General features: G+C 35.7%; 1 protein-coding gene across 3 annotated transcripts in view; it reads left to right on the top strand.

Moving 5' to 3' along the window:
- MTBP (MDM2 binding protein) overlaps positions 1-25475 on the top strand; it is an 89916-nt gene that overhangs the window by 23287 nt on the left and 41154 nt on the right. For all 3 annotated transcript variants that reach the window (XM_019459939.2, XM_019459940.2, XM_019459938.2), the window contains exons 11-13: positions 3629-3746; positions 18276-18449; positions 19855-19962. In XM_019459939.2, coding sequence (XP_019315484.2) covers positions 3629-3746; positions 18276-18449; positions 19855-19962 — 400 coding nt within the window. The remainder of the gene's footprint in view (positions 1-3628; positions 3747-18275; positions 18450-19854; positions 19963-25475) is intronic.

Consider the following 25475-nt stretch of genomic DNA (forward strand, 5'->3'; position numbering starts at 1 on the left):
TTAACAGAGAGAGCTTGAGCAGGGGTGGGTGGGGTGGGGTGGGGCACGGGCAGAGGGAAAGAGAGACCACCTTAAGCAGGCTCTGAGCTCAGTGTGGAGCCCAGCACAGGGCTCCATCCCACAGCCCTGGGATCATGACGTGAGCCAAAAGTGAGAGTCAGATGCTGAACCAACTGAGCCACCCAGGCACCCCATTTTGTTTTTGTTTTAACCCAAGTAACTAAATAGTTCTCTGTGTAACCTTATCTAGTTCATCTAACTTGGGGGGGGGGGGCTCTTTATTCTAGGAAATGAGAATATCATTTATCATTAATAATCTCACCTGTTACCGAATAAGGGAGGGGAGGACCATGGTAGGGTAGAAAGTCTCAAGTGAAAGAGTATGTACTTTAGAAAACTTGGGTTTAAGTCCTAGCTCTGCCACTCACTGGCTTATAGCTTTTAAAATTGTAAACTGTAAATAATAATCCCTGTTTTACCTATTTCAAAAGTTGTAATGAAAACCAAATTGGAAGATATTTTATAAGCTGTGAAGTATGACATAAATGATGGTTGCTAATTTTTATGTCTTTTTAAAAAAAAAATTTTTAAAGTTTATTTACTTTTTGAGAGACAGAGATGTGAGTGGGGGAGGGGCAGAGAGAGGGAGACACAGAATCGGAAACAGGCTCCAGGCTCTGAGCTGTCAACACAGCTCGAATCCACAGACCGCGAGATCATGACCTGAGCTGAAGTCGGACACTTAACCGACTGAGCCACCTAGGCGCCCCAATTTTTATGGTCTTTGATGTTTATCTGGCCCAAAAGATAGGCATATATGAAATATTTTCCTGAAAAGGATATAAAGCACCAAATACCCTCTAGATGTTTTGAAGATAAGATGAAACTTTTAGGAATTAGTTTTATAGATAATTTTTCAAGTCAAGATCAGACACAGACCTGTAATTTAACACAGGTATAAAATAATCCTTAATCCATCAAGTTATTGAAGATAGACAACACTAATACTAGAAGCAAAAGAAACTATTGATATTTATATCGTGTTTTCAATTTTCTAAATTTGGTATATTAGATTGTCATTTTTATTGCTTCTTGGACAACGACTGTGAATTATTCTTTATCAGTAAGGGACAAATAAATGATGGAACTTTGTATATATGTTCCTACTTTAATGCAGCAAAAGGGATATTTTTTTGAAACATAATTTAGCTAACATACCTCTAAATGTGAAGCACTGTATTTTCCTTTTATATTGGGTCTTTTACATTTTTGAAAAAATTAGTTTTCATTTGCATGCTCATTCTTTGAAATAATTCTTTTGCTTCGTAGCTTGGTTTTCATTTGTTTATTCAACAATTTGCATGTGGGGGCTGGGGAGAGACTGCCTGCTGTGTGCCGGCTGCTTGTTTCAGGTACTGGAGAGAATAAAATGGACAAAGCCCCTCCTTAGGAAGCATTCATCGTACTTAAATTCTAGTGATTTTTATGATCTTTAAATTTTTTAAGTTTATTTATTTATTTTGAGAGAGACCAAGACAGCACAAGGTGGGAGGGTCAGAGAGAGAGAGGGAGAGAGAGAGGATCCTAAGCAGGTTCCGCACTGCCAGCGCAGAGCCTGATGTGGGACTCGAACCCATGAAGCCTTGAGATCATGGCCTGAGCTGAAACCAAGAGTCGGACACTTAACCAAGCCACTCAGGCACCACATAGTGATTTATATGATCTTAAGTCAACTTCTGACTTAAAGAAAAAAAAAATGTTAGATTAGCTCCAGAATAAAAATAAAAACCTTTTATAGTAAAGCTAATGTTATTAGATTAGTAAAAGATACGAGGATTGTTAGGGAACCATGATATCTACTAATCACATAGGCAGGAAATCTTTTTTTTAAGAGGAGAATTTGCAAGGTTAAAAACAGGATTGCCATAGTGCCTGTTTGTTCAGGGGATGCCTACTGAAAAGACTGAATCATGGTTTTGAAACACAGGTTTGAAATGTTATTTGGTTTTTAAATTCTGGAGATAGAATGATAACCTAGAAGCACCATCCTCGGGTCTCAGAGCGTATCTAATGATTGGTGCATGGGTGAGAATGGGTTATCAGAATCCAGGTTTGTTATGGACACAGTATAAGCAATTGACATACATATATTTTGTAGCAAATTATAGTTTATGGGATTTAGAAATATTTTTCATATTTGTAATGAATGTGTATTCAAGAATAAGCTGTTTCAAACATAGGGCTACTTTGGCTGGGTGGGACATATAATAATATAAAATAAATAATACGGTATTTAAGTTGTGCATTGAAACACATTTAACATCTCTAATTTATTAAGCTATAACTATAATATTAAATAATGAAGGTGTTAACTGGGCTTTGCTCTAGCATACTCAAGTTACAGCTTTGTCTATCTTTTGGGCCAGTTTTGGGCTATCTAATCTTATTTATTTATGTAAGTATGAAGAACTAGGATTTAGTGTTTCAAAAGTTAAATATACATCTTTTATACTTAATGATTATTTTCTATTGGCAATATTTTCATTTTTAGTGTCTAATACTTAATTATGTGAAATACATTTGACTTAGAATAAAAAAAGATTTGTCTGTAATAACAAAAGTAAACATTTAATTTTTTCTCTCTTAATTGCTCCTAATATACTTATTTGTATATCTAAGAATACATAACTAAAGATAATAAATAGTAAAGAAACTAATACATAAAAGTATTCACTTAGTATCACATGTCATCTGATTCATCCATCTACAAAGGACAGTTAAAAGTGACTTGTCATTAGATTTGAGATCTATGGCAAATGTCTTGCTTAGATTTCCCCAGCGTTCAAAACAAAACAAAACAAAACATATTTATTGGGATATACTGATTGTTGTAGCTTATATTTCTAGAATAATGGGCAAAATGTAGCTTTCAGAGTTGCAGTTTGTTTTATTCAGTACTTAATCAAATTGAGAATTTACCTAAATATAACAAGTTGGTTCGGGGGGAACAAATATTTAATAAACATCTGTATGCTCAGCCCTGGGAATACAAAGATGAATAAGCTGAGTTTTCTCATAAATCAGACAGAAGCTGCTCTATGTTTTCTGGCATATGATTCGGGGTTTCTTTGCATTTTATACCTTATTAGCATTAAATTTCTGATTTCTCGGAACAAAAGTTTTGAAATTACCTACAGATATATTGTAATTTTGAAACCAGAACAATAATCCATCCAGCCAAAAGGTTGTAAAATTATGGCCAAGTATGACAAAAATCTTTTGATGATAGAATTCAATTACCAGCCTCTCACTGGTTTGCAGATACACAAAGAAATGACACGACAACCTGAACTTGAAGCAAATATTGTGAATAACGAGGTTTCAGAGATATATAACTGAGTGGAAAAGGGAGCCTATGTTTGACTACCTTTGTCTGGTTTTTGACTTTTTTTTAAATACAGTTTGGGCATTGTTTTTGTTTTTCTAGTTTTTTTAGTGGAGTTGTTGTGAGAGAGCATTACAGAGTACATGCTATATCGGTGAAATTAGAGTGGAAATTTATCAGATGACACTATTTAAGAATTAATGTCATTGTGCAGGCACTAATAATATGTTATGTTTTATCCAGGTTGGTGCTCTTTTTGTATTGCCATGTACTATTAGTAACATACTTATTCCACCTCCCAGCCAACTCAGTTCAAGAAAATGGAGAGAATATATAGCTAAAAAGCCTAAGACAATCAGTGGTAAGTAGTAAATCTTTTTTTAAGTTGTTTTATGAAATGGATATAACATTCTTTATGAGAAAATAATATTTATTACTCCTGATTAAGACAAACCCACATCATTTAAGATTTCTTATTATATCTAATAATCTACTGTATCACAAAGTATATACTACCTTATTAAAAAAAATATCAGTGATCTAAAGGCAGGAATTTTGGTTAAGTAGAAACCAATTATATTGAATGTTGGTATCTTAGAGACATTTCAGGAATGACATTTATGAAAATAAAGTGATTAATCTATTATATGGTACATTAAAAAAACAAACGTGTGATTACAGTTTTCTGAAGAAACCAGAAGTATTTAAAAATTATATGTTCTACAGTATTCTATGTATTTTAGAAATATTGGCTCATTTAATTCTTATAATAGCCCTATAAACTTATTTTTATATCCATTTAACAGATTAGGAAATTGAGGCTTGGAAAAGTTACAGAGCTATTAATTGGCAGAATCTTGGTTCAAATCCTGGTTCTGACAGTAATAGCTCTGTAACTTCTCTAAGGATTTGAACCCAGGCTCTGTGCTCTTAACCACTGCACTGTGTTGCCTCTAGTAATTTACTACATTCAAAATGTCATTATAAAAATGAAATCTTAATTTCTGTTGTAAAATCAGATCATTTATATCCAAACTCTTGTATTTCATGAGGTAATTGTGGTTCAAAATGTTAGTTACTTGCCCAAAGTCATATAGATAAAGAGTGTCTCTTTGTACTTTGCTCATATGTAGGTGTTTTTTTTTTTTTTTTTTTGGACAATAATTTGGTTAAATTATTTTTGAGGTTACAGTTAGTTTTTGTGACCCATGATATGATGGGACTAAAAAATGGAATTGGAACATATCCATCTGGGTTGTTCTAGAAGAAATCTCTAGAGATACTCCAGAGCCAAAGAATCCTGAGGAATCCAAACTTGCAATCAGCAGCCTACACAGTATTAGATAGGAAATAGGTGAGATACTGAAATCCATTTGAGCAAATGTTGAATTTGAAATGCAGTTGATATCTATATGGAAATTTAAATTTAGAGTTTGAAATTAGGTCTGTTATCTCTAGAGAGTGGTCAGGGCTAGAGATTAGATTTTGAATTTACTAGCTGTTTTATCTATTTTATAACATACCAGCCTAAAACTAAGTGGCTTCAAAGAGCAAATGCTTTTATTACTCATAGTTCTGCAATTTGAACTAGGTTCATCCAAGTGGTTCTTCTATTGGTTTCACTGGTGGCCATCGATGTGGCCGCACTGAGCTTGTGGCTTGTTCAGAAGTTGGGCTTAGCCTGGGATGCAGGGACAGCTATCTTTCTCCATGTAGTCTCAGAGCCTTTTCCTTGCTCCACGGTTTCTTTATGTGATCTCTGTAGCAGGTTAGCAAGAATTTTTATGTGGTGGCCCAAGACTCCAACAAAACATACAAAAATCAAAGCTGCCGGGACTCTTAATGTTTAGTCCAGAACTGGCTCAGTGTCACTTCTGCTGTATTCTTTTATTTAAAGCTTCTCCCAAGAATGGCCTAAATTCAAAAGGGAGGTAACTAGACAAGGGTATGAATACTGAAAAGCCTCCAGTGTAAAAGCCTACCATGGCTAGGTACAGGTAATAGTTGTAGCCGTAGGAGGGATTGAACAAAACCACATAGACAGCATGACTAGAGAAGAGAGCGTAGGCTAGGATCTTTAGAAATACCTGAAATTAAGGTAAAAGTAGAAGAAGAGTTGGGAAGAGATTTAGTAAATGGTAGTTGGAAGACCCTAGAGAGCTATAATCATTAATGTCAACATGAAAGTACCATTTATTGCATGATACCAGTGTGGGAAATAAAGGGAGTCAAACTGGGCCCTTAACACTTGAGGAAATAGTTGCATGGCCCTTTTCTTCATGAAATTTATAGTCAAGTGATGAAGGCACTTTGAAAAATCATTATAAATCTGTTTAGTCAACAGTGTGAAGGTGAAGTGGAGGATATGTCCAGAGTGTATGACAACATAGTCGTAGGAATCAGAAAGACTTCCTGGAGGAAGAGACATTGTTAATATAGTTTGCTGCACTGTACTAGCACATAAAGAAGTGTAGATTTGACCCTTCTCAACTCCTCACAGAGAATAGATATGTATACGTGGTGATTTTTTCAGATGCTAAAACAAAATCAGAAATAGATTTTGCCTATTGGTGGCAGTAAAATCAATTTCACTTATTCATTTGAAATCGTAGGATGATATTTACCCATTTCGCAACATTGCATATGTTTAAAGGCTTATTAGTATGAGTTGGATATTAATATACCCTAACTAAACTTGAGTATATTCTGCGCAACCCATTATTTATTTTTTCTTTGTAACTTTTTCTAAGGTAATTTATTGATTTAGAATTTATTCTTAAGTGGGTTTTTCATGATTTTTATTGCAACTTTAAGGAAATACCTTATCATGTGACTTGATCTGATTTCTTTAAAGTTAATCATCTTTTGAAATTTAGAGATCAATATTGATAACTTCTGAATAATAAAACATATATCACATGGCAGTCTTCAAGGCCAGATTGTCGATTACTGATTAAGCTATATCAATAAGTGCTGATTAAGCTGATACTCTGCAGTATTTTTTTTACCTTAGAAGTACAAACAGTCAAATTGAATAGTTGATTATTAAGTTCTATTCTACCCATAACCCTTTCTGTAGGAGAAATTATCTCATTGACAGAACTCCTTTTGTAATAAAAGAGGAGCCAAGTTTTGGCTAGTGGAAAGTTTTAATAGCTCTTACTTAGGAAAACATCATATGCCATTCATATCCCAGTAGCCCCTCTCACTATTCCAAATAATATATCAACTAACAGATCAGCCTCTTAAGCCAATGTTCTGTTTCACCAGAACTTATTGCATTATGCCCAGCTGTTCTCTGCTGTTGCCAGGCATGTCCCCTGTCCTCTAAGCTAAACTTTATACTGTTTCCTTAAGTTATTCTCTGATTTTAATCCTTTATGACCTTTGTTATTCATTTATTCATTCATTCCTTTTTTGAAGATTGATAGAATATTATGTATCAGGCAGGGTGTAATCTGGAGATTGGTGATGAGCAAGACAGACTTGACTCCTAGTCTCCTAGAATTTAAACTGTAACAGAAAATAGATATTGAGAAGTTATTATAAGTCTTAATTATAACTACATTCAGTGGCAACCAACTATGAATAATCCACAAGAGATAGTACATGAAAACAGATGTGGAAAGGCTATTGGTTATCAGTTGTGGTAAAAACAATTTGGAGTGTGTGTGTTTAAGCACTTATATGTATTTGTTTATATAAATATAAATACAAGTTTTGCATTAACTAGCTTTTCAGCAGATATTCTATTGAGTGTCCACAATACAATAGGCACCATTACACATGCTGGACTGGCAGTAAAATAATTTAGAACAAAGTCCCTGTCCTCAGGGAGCTTATGACAGTGGAGGTAACAAGTTTAGATTTTACCCCTGATACCTATATGGCTAGGTCTCTCAGTTTTGAGGGTCCTTTAGTCCAGTCATTTTCTCATTCAGGACCTAATTTGCCATCCCACCTAAAATTGCACGTACACTCTTCACCTGACATTATATCCATTTCCCCAGCTTTATTTTTTCTCCTTAGTACTTATCACTATCTAATATAGTAAGTGTGTGTCTTTTTCTCTCACTCGAAGTGAGAGGAGACAAGATGGAATTTTTTACTTTTATTCATTGCTTTATTTTCAGTGCCTGGAAGAGTGCCTGATACTTATTAGGTACTCAAAAGTATCTTTTAAATAATACGTGAAATATATAATATATTTCCAGGTAGTAGTAATTTGTCTGGAAAAATAAAGAAGACTTTGAATGGATTCCATCCATGCAGTGAATCAAAATTTGTGCCCCAGTTTTTATCAGTTCCTTAGGCTTAACAAATCATCTCTGATGAAATAAAATACATACATATGTATTAGTTTGAACCATTTGGTATTGCTGTCTTTGTATATCAAAAAATTGTTAAGTATCAGGAGTTTCATATGGTTTGACCTAAAATAGGAAAACAATGTCCCATTTGAATTATGCTTAAATTAAGTGTAGCCAAAGAATGATTTTTAAAAGTGATTTTTAGTGAAATACCCAGAAAGTATTACGATACTAGGAAAAATGCAAAAGAACTATGTGAACAAATACAACTGAGCTAAACCCAGTTACTCTGAATGTTCTGTATTTAAAACTTGTATTGAAAAGCCAGGTGTATAATGAAAAGTGCCTGGCTTACCATATGTTCGCAGAGAAGTTTTATGAAACTGTCAAAGAATTGGATGTTGATCATTGCCTAACTGTACATTACAAATGAATAAGCTAAAGTGTAGGAAAATCAAGAAACTTGTCTAATATCACAGAGTGAAATCAGAATTTTCACCAAAGTCTGAATATATCTACAGACCATCCATAAGTTTACAGTCTTGAGTTCTATTGTGGCCTCATTTTTTTAAATTGGAATTCTTTTGAAAGGTACTTTTTTTTTTTTTTTTCAACGTTTTTTATTTATTTTTGGGACAGAGAGAGACAGAGCATGAACGGGGGAGGGGCAGAGAGAGAGGGAAACACAGAATCGGAAATAGGCTCCAGGCTCCGAGCCATCAGCCCAGAGCCCGACGCGGGGCTCGAACTCACGGACCGCGAGATCATGACCTGGCTGAAGTCGGACGCTTAACCGACTGCGCCACCCAGGCGCCCCTGAAAGGTACTTTTAAAGGTACTCTTCAAAAGAGGTTATTGCTGACAGACAAATCTTCTAATAAAAATATTTTTGTAATTTTTTTAATGTTAATTCATTTTTTGAGAAAGAGCGCAAGCAGGGGAGGGGCAGAGAGAGAGAGAGGGAGACACAGAATCCGAAGCAGGCTCTAGACTCTGAGTTGCCAGCACAGCGGGCTCAAACTCACAAACCGCAAGATCATGACCTTAGCCGAGGTCAGTTGCTTAACAGACTGAGCCACCCAGGTGCCCCTCTAATAGAAATATTTTTAAGGGACTAGATTAATAATGACTTATTAAATGTTTTTGGATTCATGAAGCATGTGCCTTCTTGATTCTCAAATCCATGTGATAAATATGTTTCAAAATAGTGAGCTGAAACTAGTAAGGTTAAAATGACACCATGTAACTGATCTATAAATAATTTCTGTCTTGAGAAAAGGTGAAGGATGCAGTTAAAGATTTTGAAAGAGACTTCAGTGGCGAAGACAAAGTAATCTTTCAATCAGCAACTAATTTATTATGTGCCTTTTGGGTTCAGGGCATTATTCTAGGTGGTAGGAATTCAGTAGTGAACACTATCAACCATCTTGACTAACTTTTATTGAATATACCATTCACTAGCCTACTTGTTCTCTTCAAGTGCATATGGAACATTCTTCAGGATAGACCATATATGGGTTAGGCCATTAAATGAGCCTAATAAATTTAAAAGGGTAGAAATAACACTCAGTATGTTCTTCAGTTACAGTAAAATTAAGTTAGAAGTCAACAGCACAGATGTGAGGAATACTTTAAATATTTGGAGATTAAATAACCCACAGGTTAAATAACTTTCTAAATAACCCACAGGTCAAAGAAGAAATCAAAGGGGAAATTAGAAAAGGTTTTTAACTATAAATAAAATCAAAACACATAAAATTTATGGAAAGCAGTTAAGGCAGTACTAAGAGGATTGTAAATGCTTATCTTATCATGGAAGAAATACCTAAAATCAGTAATCAAATTACAATCTCAAGAAGCTAGAAGACTAAATCCAAGTTAAGTAGAAGAAGAGAATTAGGAACTAGACCAAAAGTCAGTGAATAAAATACCGAGGACTCCCATCTAACAAAAGAAGTGCAAGACCTATACACGGAGAACTATAAAACTTACTGAGAGTAATTAAAGACAATATAAGTAAATGGAGAGATACACCATGTTTGTAGATCGGAACACTCAGTACTATTAAGATGGCACTTACCTCCAAATTGACTCATAGATTTAATTCCGTCTCTAACAAAATCCCAAGAGGACTTTTCATAGAAATTGACAAACTGATACTGAATTTATATGGGATTGTAAAGGCCCTGGAATGGCCAAAACAATTTTGAAAAGGCAAAACAACTTTTGAGAACTTACACTATCTGATTCACAACTTCACAACTATAAGGCCACAGTATTCAAGACAATGTAGTGTTAGATTAAGAATATACATGTATCGGTGGAACAAAATAGAGACAAGATGCCAATAGAAAAGATAGTCTCTTTAACACAGTGCTGGAAGAACTGGATATCCATATGTAAAATATGGATTATACAAAAATTATATAAAATTTAATACAAATTAATTCAATATAGATTATATACTTAATTATATACCTAATGTAAGCACTAAAACTATAACACCTCTGTAAGAAAATATATTTACCAAAAAGATGATCTATAAAGGGGCGCCTGGGTGGCTCAGTTGGTTGAGCGTCCAACTTCAGCTCAGGTCATGATCTCACGGTCTGTGAGTTCGAGCCCCGCGTTGGGCTCTCTGCTGACAGCTCAGAGCCTGGATCCTGCTTCGGATTCTGTGTCTCCCTCTCTCTCTGCCCCTCCCCCACTCATGCTCTGTCTCTCTCTCTCTGTCAAAAATAAACATTAAAAAAAAATTTTTAAGATCTATAAAAAGAAAACAAATCTATAAATTCACCAGATTTAAAAATGGCCACTTTTTGAGAACACTAGAAAAAAATTTTAAAGGCTACTAAGAGAAAACATTTCCAGTCATGTCTAACAATGGAGAAATATATATAAAAAAATCCTTACAACTCAATAGTAAGGAGACAACCCAATTAATAAGTAGGTAAGAGACTTCAATAGACATTTCATTAAAGATACATGAATAGCTAATCAACCACGCAAAAGATGCTCAACATCATTAGTCTTTTGGGAAATGCAAATTAAAACCACAGTGTTTTAATATACTTACTAGAATGGCTGTTATTAAAATAGTGACTATCAGGGGTGCCTGGGTGGCTGTCAGTTGAGCGTCCAACTTCGGCTCAGGTCATGACCTCACAGCTCAGTTTGTGAGCCACTCTCCCCTACTCTCTCTCACTCCGGATATATAAATAAAAACTTAAAAAAGAAAAACAGTGACTATCAAATGTTGATGAGAATGTGAAGAAACTAAATCTCACGCATTGGTGGTATTAGTATAAAACGGCATAGATACTCTGGAAAACAGTTGGGCAGTTAGACTTACACTTCACTGCAACCCAGTATTTCCATTCCTAGGTATTTATCCAGGAGAAATGGGAACATATGTCTACACAAACACTTGCAAGGAACTGTTAATAAAAGCCATATTTATAGCAGCTAAGAATTGGAAACTGTGCAAACATCCATCAGCCAGTGAATGGATAAACACAGTTTGTTTTGTCCATACAGTGGAATACTGCTCAACATATTGAGGCATGAGAAGTTTTGGGTGTACCTAAATATGGTATGTTTATAAAGCCAAATTTAAAAGACTATTCATTACATGATTTCATTTATATGGAATTTCTATAAAAAGCTAAAGGACTAGAAAGCAGATCAGTGGTTGCCTGAGGCCAGGAATAGGAGAGGAGATTGACTGCAGAGAGATAATGGAAGTTTTCTCAAACTGGATTCTAGTGATGGATGCATAATTGTATAATTCTTAAGTTAATCACATTTATACTCTGATATATGTATATAAATATGTGTAAATTATACCTCACATATACCTTTTTGTGACAGAGAGAAGGAAGGAAGGAAGGAAAGAAAGTCAAAAAAGGAAGAAAGCCAAATGGGGCCCTACCTGAGAACAATTAAATACAAATCTCTGGGGAAGAGACCAGGCCAGGACCCCAGTAGTTTGTAATAGCACCCAATGGCTCAGTCGGTTAGGTGTCCAACTTCGACTCAGTGCATAATCTCACCTCTTCTGGGTTCGAGCCCTGCGTCAGGGTCTGGGCTGATAGCGCAGAGCCTGGAGCCTGCTTCGGATTCTGTGTCTCCCTCTCTCTCTGCCCATCCCCCACTTGTTTTTTCTCTCTCTCTCTCTCTCTCTCCCTCTCCCTCCCTCTCAAAATAAATAAACATTAAAAAAAATTATTAAAGCACCCAAGTGTTTCAAGTGCATCCAGTATTAAGAACTTCTGCCCTAGATGTGTTCTTCTCAGCCCTAGGCTAGAGAACCGACTGTTGCTAAAGAGAAAGTCCTTCAGATCCTCTGAGGCAAAAAAAAAAAAAAAGTGCTGTGGAGGGGAGAAACACTATTTTAGGCTTTAGAATTGTTTGAACAATGATATCTCTGTTGGAAAGTGTGTAGCCTTGCAAAATGCCTGTTGAAGACTAGATTTTTATTTTATTGTTTAATTTTTAGTGTGATTATCATATAATGGGTATTTTATTTTTCTTATATATATACATATATACACACATATATACATATATATACACATATATATGTGTGTGTGTGTATATATGTATATATACATATGTGTATACATATACATGTGTGTATATACATATATATATATATATATATATATATATATACTTGTCATTAAGTTAGAAGATTTACTTAACCAGAATATCTTACTACCCTAATCATCCTGAGATATTTTTTATTATATCAAGTGGAATATTATTTCCTCTTTACATTCATATGATTTTGTATTTTATATTGTTAAACTGTTTTATTGTTTTATTTTTATTTATTTTTAATTTTTTTAATGTTTATTTATTTTTGAGAGAGAGAGAGAGACAGAGCATGAGTGGTGGAGGGGCAGACAGAGAGAGGGAGACACAGAAAGAAGCAGGCTCCCAGCCGGCAGCAGAGCCTAATGCGGGGCTCAAACCCACAAACTGTGAGATCATGACCTGAGCTGAAGTTGGATGCTTAACCCACTGAGCCACTCAGGCGCCCCTGTTAAACTGTTTACAGGATTTTAAGAACCACTGAGAAACTTATTGATACAAAATATGACTTGATTTTTATTTTACTGGAATTTTGTTTGCTAAAGAAATCAATATATCTCTTCGTTAAAGTGTGTATGTTACCTGTAAACTTTGATACAATTAAAGGGCACTTGTAGTTTTGGCCTCTTTCATTTTCCCTGTATAATAGATCCAAAATGGATGTTTGTTTTGGTGGAGAGAGGGCATGCAAGCCAATCAATCTCTTCAGAGTTAATAGTGTAAAAATAACTGATGAAACAGAAATTTTCTGTTGTAATCATTTCCCCTTATTTCTTTAGGAAGAGCTATGGGAATTGAATAACAAAGCTAATTGTAAATCTGTTACTCTCTGTGGTCTTTACATAAAAGTTATTTAATAAGCCTTCAATTAACACCTACCAAATCTGGAACAACATTTTTTAAATGACTGCATAATCATGGTCAGGGGAGTTCTTTAAAATAAATATTTTTCTTTTGAGGAAAATAAGATTGTTGTAATTACAGGCCTCCATGATTAAAATGCTAATAAAGGTGATGGAATTTACAATCAATGTGGAAAGGATGTCATGGGTTGAAGAGATACACATAACTTGAATTGGCAAAGTGCTGAGTTGGTAAATGAATTAAAAGTCACTATAAAAAAAAAGTCACTATAACTCTTGGCAAATCTTAGTTTCAAATGCAACTGGTAACAAGTGTTTTATCTTTCTAATAACCTTTATTTAAATTTCTTTTCTAAAATTGATGTTTATGAACGGTATTAATGTCTGTGTTGCACACTAATTGCATAAATTTATTTTTGTACTTCCTGCATGTTTCGGAGGATAAGCTTTAAGCCACAGTATGTTCATCTGTGAAATGAACTGTTGTAATAAAATTACAGTAGTTTTGGAGCACATGGGTGGCTCAGTTGGTTAAGCATCCAATTACTGATTTCGTCTCAGGTCATGGTCTCATGAGTCGTGAGGTGGAGCCCCATGTCGGGCTCCGTGCTGACATCACAGAGCCTGCTTGGGAATCTCTCTTTCTTTCTCTCTGCCCCTCCCCTGCTCAAGCTCTCTCTCACTCTCTCACAAAACAAATAAAACCTAAAAAAAATTTTTTTAATTACACAAATTTCTTTTTCCTGTGTGTGTGTGTGTGTGTGTGTACACACATATCGCATAATATTTTTAAGGTTTATCTTTGTTGTACTTCATACCAATACTTCATTCCCTTTTATTGCTGAATACTACTCTGTCATTTGGATGCATCACTCATTATTTATTCACACATCAGTTGACGGACACTTTAGCTGTTGATTCTTTTGAGCTGTTGTAAATAATGCTGCCATGAATATTTGTGTACATGTTTTTGCGTGAACACATATGTTTAAAATTATTTTGGATATAAACCTGAGAGTGGAATTGCTGAGTTTGTGTTAATTATATGTTTAGCTTTTGAGGAGTTGCCTAACTTTTAAAGTAGCTGTACCATTTTATATTCCCACCAGCAGTCTATAAGAGTTCCATTTTCTCTGCATCCTTATCAATACCTGGTATTGTCTATATTTTTTGTTATATTCATCCAAGGGAGGTAAAGTGGTATCTCTTTGTGGTTTTGATTTACAGGACCTTGTTGGTTAATGGCGTTGAACATCTTTACGTGCTTATTGGCCATTTGTATATATCTTTGGAGGAATGTCTATGCAGATCCTTTACTCGGTTTTTAATTGAGTTAGTTGTCTTTTTATTATTGTAGTTGTGGAGCTATGTGTATATTCTAGATACAAATCCCTTATAAGATATATGATTTACAAATACTTTCTTCTATTCTGCAGATTGACTTTTTTTTTATTAATTAGTAATATTTACTGAATAATTAGGATATGTCAATGATCTAAGCACTTTCCACATAGCATCTCGCATTTAATCGTCTTCACAGCAGCCTTGCCATATGGGTACTTCTTTTTTAAATTAATAATCTTTATTTTTTTAGAGCAGTTTTCAATACTCCACAAAATTAAGCAGAAAGTACAGTTTCCATATAGCCCATGTCCTCACAAACATGTAACCTCCCTGTTTCCAATGTTCCACCCCAATTGTACATTTGTTACAAATGACAAGCCTGCATTGACATATCATTATTACCCCAGGTCCATAGTGGCTTGACTCTTCATTATCTTGATGATGTACTTTGAAGCACAAAAGTTCTTAATTTTGGTGAAATTCAACTTTTTATTTTTTTTTCTTTTGTTTTTTGTGCTTTGGGTCTCTTATTTAACAAACCATTGCCTAATCCAAGGTCGTAAAGATTGATGCCTTTTTTTATGGTAAGAGTTTTAAAATTTAGCTCTTAAATGTATATCTATGATCCATTTTGAGTTAATTTTTGTATAATTTTTTGTATATTAATTAATCCACTGAATGGTGGATGGGTAGGAGTTCAACTTTGTTCTTTTGCATATTGGATGTTCATGTGTTCCAAGAGCATTTGTTGAAAAGACTGTTCCTTCTCCTTCAACTTGTTTTGGCACCTTTGTTGAAAATCATTTGACTGTATGGGCGCCTGCCTGGGTGGCTCAGTTGGTTAAACGTCCAGCTTTGGCTCAGGTTAGGATCTCAGTTAGTGGGTTCCAGCCCTGCATCTGGCTCTGCACTGACATTGTGGAGCCTGCTCGGGACTCTCCCTCTCTCTGCCCCTCCCCCTCTCGCACTTTCTCTCTCTCTCTCTCTCTCTCTCTCTCTCTCTCAAAAATAAATAAATAAAAATCATTTGACTGTAAATGTGAGAGTATATTTCTGGCCTCTGAATTCTGTTAATCTGTATGTCTGTCCTTATACCAGTGCCTCAGTGTCTTCTGTACTGTAGCTTTGTAGTAAGTTTTCAAACAGGGAAGTATGATTCCTCTAAGTTTCTTCACCCCTACCACACGCTCACATTCTTCTCACTTCCCTATCCTCCCAGTAATTGTAAATTAATATTCATAGTTTTAATTATTATGAGTATGTAATCACTCTTCACAGTTGAGCCATGTAATATATCTTATTTTCCTGTCCTGTGCATTATTCTGTTTTACCTAGAGTCAATGATTCTTTTTTTCTATCCAGTCACAAAGCCTTCCTCCAGTGGTAAAACTGAGTTCAGTACCTTTGAGCACATTAAGTATCCCATCAATCATGTATATGTAAGAAATCTCTTCCAGATCTATATAACCTGCCTAATCCAGATTAGTTGGTTTTACTCTCTAGATTTGTTCCATAGCTTTGGGTTTAAAAGACTATTTTTTCATCATCATAGAAATTTCTTTTGCCTTTCTTTTTTGGTGCCTGGATCCTTTAATCTTCCTGTTTCTTTCTTTTCTCCCCCATTTTGGTGGAGCATATTTTCTAAAATCTTCCTGAAATTTTGAAGGTATTGCTCCATTATGTTCCAGCTTTTAGTGCTGTTGTTTAGAATTCTAGTGCTGTTCTCATTCTTGATTTTTTTTTTTTTTTAATAGGAAGCCCATATTTTCACTGGAATTTTGTAGAACCTACTTGTTCTTAGTCTTCTGAATTTTCATGATGATGCACTTTAGTGGGTCTGTTTTTGTTCTTTTTTGGGCTCTCAGCATGCCTGGAAGCTTGTCTTTTTACTGGGGAAAATGTTCTTAAAATTACTTTGTTGATAATTTCCTTTCCTCTGTTTTTTTTTTTTTTTTTCTCACTTCTGTTACTCTTGTTTAGATGTTACTCCTGGTTTGTGTGTCTGTCTCTTTTTCTCTTCCTCTACTATTTTCCATTTCTTTGTCTTTTTACTCTACATTCTGTAGATTCACTGAACTTTTTCTTCTAACCTTTTAGGTGAAATATAGGTCTGTGCTTTCTTATTTTTCATTTCCACGAGCTCTATATTATTTAATGTTCTTACAATTTTCTGTTCTTATTTAATGGATACAGTATCTATTCTGAGGATTCTAGTGACCTGATTGGATGTTTGGTTTAGGGGTGTGTGTGTGTGTGTGTGTGTGTGTGTGTGTGTGTGTGTGTGTATGATTTCTTTTTACTGCATATTCTTTGTTTCCTGCAAGTCACTTGTTTTCTGTTTATTTTGGCATCTGGTTTTCATACTAACAACTTTCCTTGAGGTCCTATGATGTTTGGCTGCCTGCTCACATTTAAGAGATAGTACCAGAAAACTAATGGGAAAATTTGGATGCATGGCTGTAGCTTGTTGACTGTGATCTTCATTTTAGGGTGATCTCAACGGGGAACCTAGCTGACACCAACATTGGCATTCTTTAGTCTTTCCTCTAGGACTGACCATATTTCCAAAAGAAAGCTCAATTCTGTTATCTAGCTTCCAAAATTCTAGAAGTCAGGTAGATAGAGAAGGGTAAAAGGTCTCAATATTCAGTATACAAGTACTTACTTAATGCACTGATAATTAACTCTAACTATACTCTCTGTCCAGTAGCTCTCAGGCCAGAGGCAGCTTGTGTTACTTTCTCCAGGGAGTAAACCACTAGACTTCTGGGCTGGGGACAGGACAATCATGTGCCTCAATAGAATACAGAGTGGTCAGGATGCCAAACTGCTTCTCACAGACTTCGACCTGTTTTCCTGTTTCACCTTCACGTTGCTTCCAGTGCCATCTGGGACCATCATCCCAGAGTCTTGTCAGGGTTTGTGGTATAAATTATGTTGCTTCTAAGCTTTCTCCACTGTTTATCTTTTCTCAGCTTCCTCAGTAGTCTGTTACCAATTATTCATCTGCTTCCTGCTTTTAAAATCAGTTGTTGTTGTCTCTTCTATCAGATATTAGTCCTTGTAGATTTGTGCTATTTAAAAAATCTCTTTATTCTCATTTTGTGGAATTTCAGGAGACGGTGAAAATAAATGCTTATTTCTAATTCACCATCTTCAACAAAAAGGGACTCTACTTCTATTTTTAATCTCAAAGGCTTCGCAGTTTTTCTTTGACCTTCGCTATAACCCTCACTTGATTTGTTTTTAAAATATACAAGAAGCTGTCTTAACTGACCTTCACATAACTGGCGGGCCAGATTAATGAATGCTCTCCATTCCCTCTGTAAAATACATTATGGATGCCCACTGCAAGGACCAAAAAGCTACCCTGAAGTGTATCTGTGCACTTCTGCTCCCACCACCTGAATTGTGTGTGCTCGCAGGGGTCAGTTTATTCCATTTTAAAGAAATAGAAGCTGGAAATAGTAGTTGATACATTATAGTGGGGTCATAGAAGAAACACACCATGGAACTCTAGTAGGCCATATCAAAAGCTAATGAATGAGTACAGAGTTTAATTTAAAGTACAGTGTTTATGCTTTGCATCCTTTTTGTTACGATTCTCTGCTTTCATTTTTCTGAGTTAAATGGACAAGTGCTACCCGAAATGTATTGCATAACAGCTTGTTTTCAAATAACATAGAAAGTCATTATACCCTATGGGTCAAATGTATGCTTCTGTGGTGTTGCATGCTGAATTTTCACATACTTCACAAGATAGTTGTTTTTGCTTAGTTCCAGATGTTGAAGTGAAAGGTGAGTGCTCCAGCTATTACCTCCTGTTACAAGGTGCTGGCAAGAGAAAATGTAAAGCCACCTTGATTCACTCAGCCAACCAGATCAATGGCTCATTTGCACTCCGTTTCATTCATGGAAAGATGAAAGCAAAGACAGAAGAAGCCAAACTGAGTAAGTGTTGATTTCAGGTGGAAAACGTTTTATGTTTGTTTGTATATGTAGTTAAACCTTATGTGGTTTTTAGGGGGCGCCTGCGTGGCTCAGTCGGTTAAGCGTCCGACTTCGGCTCAGGTCACCATCTCACGGTCCGTGAGTTCGAGCCCCGCGTCGGGCTCTGGGCTGATGGCTTGGAGCCTGGAGCCTGCTTTAGGTTCTGTATCTCCCTCTCTCTCTGCCCCTCCCCCCTTTCATGCTCTGTCTCTCTCTGTCTCAAAAATAAATAAACGTTAAAAAAATTTTTTTTTTTAAAACAAAAAAAAACCTTATGTGGTTTTTAATGAACTTATTTTCCCCAAACTCCATTTCGCTCTCAATTTACCTTTTATTTCAAACATACAATAGCATATTTGAACAATTTAGAGTCTGTACTCTAAATTAAGCCCCTTTTCATTCTACCTAGTAAAATTTAGTAGGTCAGACTTAAGTGCTAAATAGGAAATTTTCAGTGTTTTCCACTTTACACACATATTATTTTTCTACAATTTATATTTCATTTTTACTTCCTCTCAAGAGTCTTAGTCTGTTTTATTGCCCATCTTTTTTTTTTCTTTTCATTTTCTACATTTCGATTCTCCATCCCTGTATGACAAACCACTCCAAATTTAGCTTCAAAATGCCTATTTATTATTATGTTTTGTAGTCCTGTGGGTTGACTGGGCACAGCCGATGGTTCTATTTTGAAGTCCCACTTAGAGCTGAGACTCCATCCACTTGAAGACTTTGTGCAGCTTGTTGTATAAGACAGCTTCTTCAGCCACATGTTTGGCTCCTGGATTAGGATGACGGAGCAGATGAGATGGGTTAGGATGACGTTCTCTTCACAGGCCCTTTTCTCATAGCCAGTGAGCTTCCTCACGACACTTTAGTCTCAGGGTAGTCTGATTTCCTACATGGTTGCCAACTTTTCTTAGAGCAGTTGTTCTAAGAAGCCTCAGGGTTTTTTGACCTAGCCTAGAAGTCATTCACTGTCCCTTTTACCATAGTACCTTACTGATTTCATAGGGTTAGCCTGGATTCACTGTGGAAAGACTACACAGCAGGTAAACAGGAGTAGTTTGTTGGGAGCATCTTTAGAGACTGGCTGGCTTGAGTAGCTGACCTGTAAAAGAAAATGTGATGGAAGAAATTCTATTCTGCTACCTAAATTCCCTCAGTTTAAGAGGTTAGTTAGAGTTTAAAATGTAAAATAATTTAGTATGCTTAATTTCTGCATCTTAATTATTATTTATTTTGAAATAAGCAAGACAGATGAGTAATTGACTTGTTTTTTAAAATTATGTAATAACACTTTCCTGGGAACTCAATATTATTGTCATAGAACATCTTTAATACTGACCTTTTTTTTTTTATTTCTCAGGCTTTCCTTTTGACTTCTTGTCACTTCCACATTTTTCTGGGGAGCAACTTATACAGAGAGAGAAACAGTTAACTAATGTCCAGGCTTTGGCTTTGAAAGAATGTCTGAGTAAGTAATGGTTTGTACATTTCATTAAATGTTTACTTGTTAGAAATAATGCATTGTTATTGTTGTACTTTTTTTTAATTTCATTTTTAAAGTTTATTTAATTTATTTATCTTGAGAGAGTTAGAGACAGCACGACTGCGGAAGGGAGGGAGAGAGAGAATCCCAAGCATCTCTGCACTGTCAGCACACAGCCTGATGCGGGGCTTGCACCCATGAAGCCGTGAGATCATGACTTCAGCCAAAACCAAGAGTCGGACACTTAACCGACTGGGCCACCCAGGCACCCTTCACACTTTTTCTCACATTCTTTGCCTTTTAGGTATAATGCTCATTTGTAGAACTAGTCTTGGTAGGGTAATGCAGAGTAGAAATGGTCTGCAACTTTTTTCCCACCAGACTTAGAATCTTTGTGTTTTATTCGTACATCTCTTTTAACATTCATAAAAACATTTCTTTAGGAAAATTTGGTATCTCATTCCCTTTAGCTATATATTGGAAAAGATACCTAACTTTTATCCTGATTGCTATAGACCTTCATTTTTATTTTATATCCAAGTTAGTTAGCATATAGTGCAATACTGATTTCAGGAATAGAATCTGGTGATTCTTCCCCTACATATAACACCCAGTGCCCATCCCAACAAGTGTCTTCCCTCATGCCCCTTGCCCATTTAGCCCATCCCCACACCCACAACCCCTCCAGCAACCCTCTGTTCTCTATATTTAAGAGTCTGTTATGTTTTGTCCCCCTCCCTGTTTTTATATTATTTTTGCTTCCCTTCCCTTATATTCATCTGCATGGTATCTTAAGTACCACATATAAGTGAAGTTATATGATATTTGTCTTTCTCTGACTACTTTCACTGAGCATAATAGCCTCTAGTTCCATCCACATAGTTGCAAATGGCAAGATTTCATTCTTTTTGATTGCCGAGTAATACTGTATGTATAGACACACACACACACACACACTACATCTTTATCCATTCAGCTGTCGATGGACATTTGGGCTCTTTCCGTAATTTGGCTATTGTCAATAGCACTGCTGTAAACATTGGGGTGCATGTATCCCTTCAAAACAGCATACCTGTATCCTTTGGATAAATACCCAATAATGTAACTTCTGGGTCATAGGATAGTTTTAGTTTTAATTTTTTGAGGAACCTCCATACTGTTTTCCAGAGTGGCTGCACCAGTTTGCATTCCCTCCAGCAACGCAAAAGAGATCCTCTTTCTCTGCATCCTCGCCAACGTCTGTTGTTGCCTGAGTTGTTAATGTTAGCCATTCTGACAGGTGTGAGGTGGTATCATTGTGGTTTTGATTTGTATTTCCCTGATGATGAGTGATGTTGAGCATTTTTTCATGTATCTATTAGCCATCTTGATGTCTTCTTTTGAAAAGTGTCTTTTCATGTCTTTTGCCCATTTCTTCACTGGATTATTTGTTTTTTGGGTGTTGATTTTGATAAGTTCTTTATAGATTTTGGATACCTACCCTTTATCTGATATGTCATTTGCAGATATCTTCTCCTGTTCCTTCAGTTGCCTTATAGTTTTGCTAATTGTTTCCTTCACTGTGCAGAAACTTTCTATCTTAATTAGGTCCCAGTAGTTTGTTTTTGCTTTTCTTTTCCTTGCCTCCAGAGACATGTTGAGTAAGAACTTGCTGTGGCCGAGGTCAAAGAGGTTTTTGCCTGCTTTCTCCTCCAGGATTTTGATGGCTTTCTGTCTTACATTTAGGTTTTTCATCCATTTTGAGTTTATTTTTGTGTATGGTGTAAGGAAGTGGTCCAGGTTCATTCTTCTGCATGTCGCTATCCAGTTTTCCCAACATCATTTGCTGAAAAGACTGTCTTTATTACACTGGATATTCTTTCCTACTTTGTCAAAGATTAGTTGGCCATACGTTTGTGGGTCCATTTCTGGATTCTCTATTCTGTTTCATTGATCTAAGTATCTATTTTTGTGCCAGTACCATACTGTCTTGATGATTACAGCTTTGTAATACATCTTGAAGTCTGAGATTGCCTCCAGCTTTGCTTTTCTTTTGCAGTATTGCTTTGGCTATTTAGGGTCTTTTCTGGTTCCATACAAATTTTAGGATTGTTTGTTCTAGCCTTATGAAGAATGCCGGTATTATTTTGATAGGGATTCCATTCAATATGTAGACTGCTTTGGGTACTATCGACATTTTAACAATATTTGTTCTTCTAGTCTGTGAGCATGAAGTATTTTTCCATTTTTTTGTGTGTCTTCTTCAATTTCTTTCTTAAGCTTTCTATCGTTTTCAGTGTATAGATTCTTCTCCTCTTTGGTTAGGTTTATTCCTAGGTATTTTTATGGTTTGGTGCAATTGTAAATGGGATCCATTCCTTGATTTCTCTTTCTGTTGTTTCACTATCGGTGTATAGAAATGCAACTGATTTCTGTGCGTTGATTTTATATCCTGAATTCATGGATCAGTTCTAGCAGTTTTTTGGTGGAATCTTTTGGGTTTTACATATAGAGTATCATGTCATCTGTGAAGAGTAAAAGTTTGACCTCCTCCTGGCCAATTTGGATGTCTTTTATTCCTTTATGTTGTCTGGTTGCAGAGGCTAGGACTTCCAATACTATGTTGAATATTGGTGGCGAGAGTGGACATCTGTGTCATGTTCTTGACCTTAGGTGGAAAGCTCTCAGTTGTTCACCATTGAGGATGATATTAGCAGTGGGTCTTTTGTATATGGCTTTTATGATCTTGAGGTACCCTTCTATCCCTACTTTCTTGAGGGCTTTTATCAAGAAAGGATGTTGTATTTTGTCAAATGCTTTCTTTGCATCTATTGAGAGGATCATATGGGTCTTGTCCTTTCTTTTATTGATGTGATGTATCACATTGATTGACTTGTGGATATTGAACCAGCCCTGCATCCAAGGTATAATGGTGAATAATGCTTTTAATATATTATTGGATCTGGTTGGCTAATATCTTGTTGAGAATTTTTGCATCCATATTCATCAGGGAAATTGGTCTGTAGTTCTCCTTTTTAATGGGGGTCTTTGTCTGGTTTTGCAATCAAGGTAATGCTGGCCTCATAGAATGATTTTCGAGGTTTTCCTTCCATTTCTATTTTTTGGAACAGCTTCAGAAGAGTGTTAATTGGATTCTTGTTTTGGGGAGATTTTTTATTACTAATTCAATTTCTTTACTTGTTATGGGTCTGTTCAAATTTTCTGTTTCTTCCTGTTTCAGTTTTAGTAGTTTATATGTTTCTAGGAATTTGTCCATTTCTTCCAGATTGCCCAATTTATTGGCATATAATTGCTCATAATATTCTCTTATTATTGTTTGTATTTCCACAGTGTTGGTTGTGGTCTCTTCTCTTTTGTTCTTGATTTTTATTTATTTATTTATTTATTTATTTATTTATTTTCCTTTTTTTTTTTTTTTTGATCAGACTGGCTAGGGGTTTATCAATTTTGTTAATTCTTTCAAAGAATCAGCTTCTGGTTTCATTGATCTGTTGTACTGTTTTTTTGGTTTTGATAGCATTGATTTCTGCTCTAATCTTTATTGTTTCCTGCCTTCTGCTGGCTTGGGTTTTATTTGCTGTTCTTTTTCCAGCCCTTTAAGGTGTAAGCTTAGGTTGTGTATCTGAGACCTTTTTTCCTTCTTTAGGAAGGCATGGATTATTATATACTTCCCTCTTTTGATGACTTTGTTGCATCCCAGAGGTTTTGGGCTGTGGTGTTATCATTTTCATTGGCTTCCATGTACTTTTTAATTTCCTCTTTAACTTCTTGGTTAACCCATTCTTCATTCTTTAGTACAATATTCTTTATTCTTCAAGTATTTGTTGTCTTTCTAAATTTTTTCTTGTGGTTGACTTCAAGTTTCATAGCATTGTGGTCTGAAAATATGCATGCTATGATCTTGATCTTTTTGTACTTGCTGAGGGCTGATTTGTGTCCTAGTATGTGATCTATTCTGGAGAATATTCCATGTGCACTGGAAAAGAATGTGTATTCTGCTGCTTTAGAATGAAATATTCTGAATATATCTGTTAAGTCCATCTGGTCCAGTGTGTCATTCAAAGCCATTGTTTCCTTATTGATTTTCTGCTTAGATGATCTGTCCATTGTTATAAGTGGGGTGTCGAAGTCCCCTACTATTATGATATTCTTGTCAATGAGTTTCTTTATGTTTCTGATTAATTGATTTATATATTTGGGTGTTCCACATTGGGAACATAAATGTTTACAATTGTTAGATCTTCTTGGTGGATAGACCCCTTAATTATGATATAATGCCCTTCTTCATCTCTTGTTACAGTCTTTATTTTAAAATCTAGGTTGTCTGGTATAAGTATGGTTACTCCAGCTTTCTTTTGGCAACCAGTAGCATGATAGATGGCTCTTCATCCTCTTATTTTCATTCTGAAGGCGTCGTTAGATCTAAAATGGGTCTCTTGTAAACAGCATATAGATGGATCTTGTTTTCTTATCAATTCTGTTACCCTGTATCTTTTGATTGAAGTGTTTGATTGGAGTTTTTAGTCCATTGACATTTAGAGTGAGTACTGAAAGATTTGAACTTCTTGCCATTGGGTTAGGCACTCCTATAGAGTTAGGAGTTTCTGGTGGTGTTTTCTGGTACTTTCTAGTCATTGTTGCTTTTGGTCTTTTTTGTTTTCTTTCGTCTTTTCCCTCAGAGAGTCCCCGTTAAAATTTCTTGCAGGTCTGGTTTACCGGTTACCAACTCCTTTAGTTTTTGTTTGTCTGGGAAACTCTTTATCTCTCCTATTTTGAACGACAGCCTTGCTAGATAAAGAATTCTTGCCTGCATATTTTTCTGGTTTAGCATGTTGAATATATTCTGCCACTCCTTTCTGGCCTGCCAAGTTTCTGTGGATAGGTCTGCTGTGAACCTGATCTGTCTTACCTTACAGGTTAAGGACTTTTTTCCCTTGCTACTCTCATAATTCTTTGCTTGTCTGTGTATTTTGTGAATTTGACTGATATCCCTTGCTGATGGTCGTTTTTTGTTGATTTTGATGTCCGTGTCTTTCTCCATGTTAGGAAACTTCTGCTATGATTTGCCCACATAAACCTTCTACCCCTTTTTCTCTCTCTTCATCCCTCCAGGACCTCTATGATTCAGATGTTATTACTTTTTAATGAGTCACTGAGTTGTCTAATTCTCATATTGTGCTCTGTTGCCTTAATTTCCCTGTTTTTTTCTGTTTCACTGTTCTCCATAAGTTTGTCGTCTATATCGCTGATTTGCTGCTCTGCTTCATCCATCCTTGCTGCCGTGGCAACCATTCAAGATTGCACCTCAGTATCGCATTTTAAATTTTGTCCTGACTACATTTTACTTCTTTTATGTCCAGAAAGGGACATATGATTCTATGCTTTTTCAACCCCAGCTGGTATTCTTATTATCGTGATTCTAAATTCAGGTTCAGACATCTTTCTTATATCTGTGTTAATTAAGTCCCTGGCTGTCATTTCTTCCTGTTCTTTGTTTT

The sequence above is a fragment of the Panthera pardus genome, unplaced genomic scaffold (assembly GCF_024362965.1).
Source record: "Panthera pardus isolate Hobbes unplaced genomic scaffold, ASM2436296v1 HiC_scaffold_7, whole genome shotgun sequence".
NCBI lineage: Eukaryota > Metazoa > Chordata > Mammalia > Carnivora > Felidae > Panthera > Panthera pardus.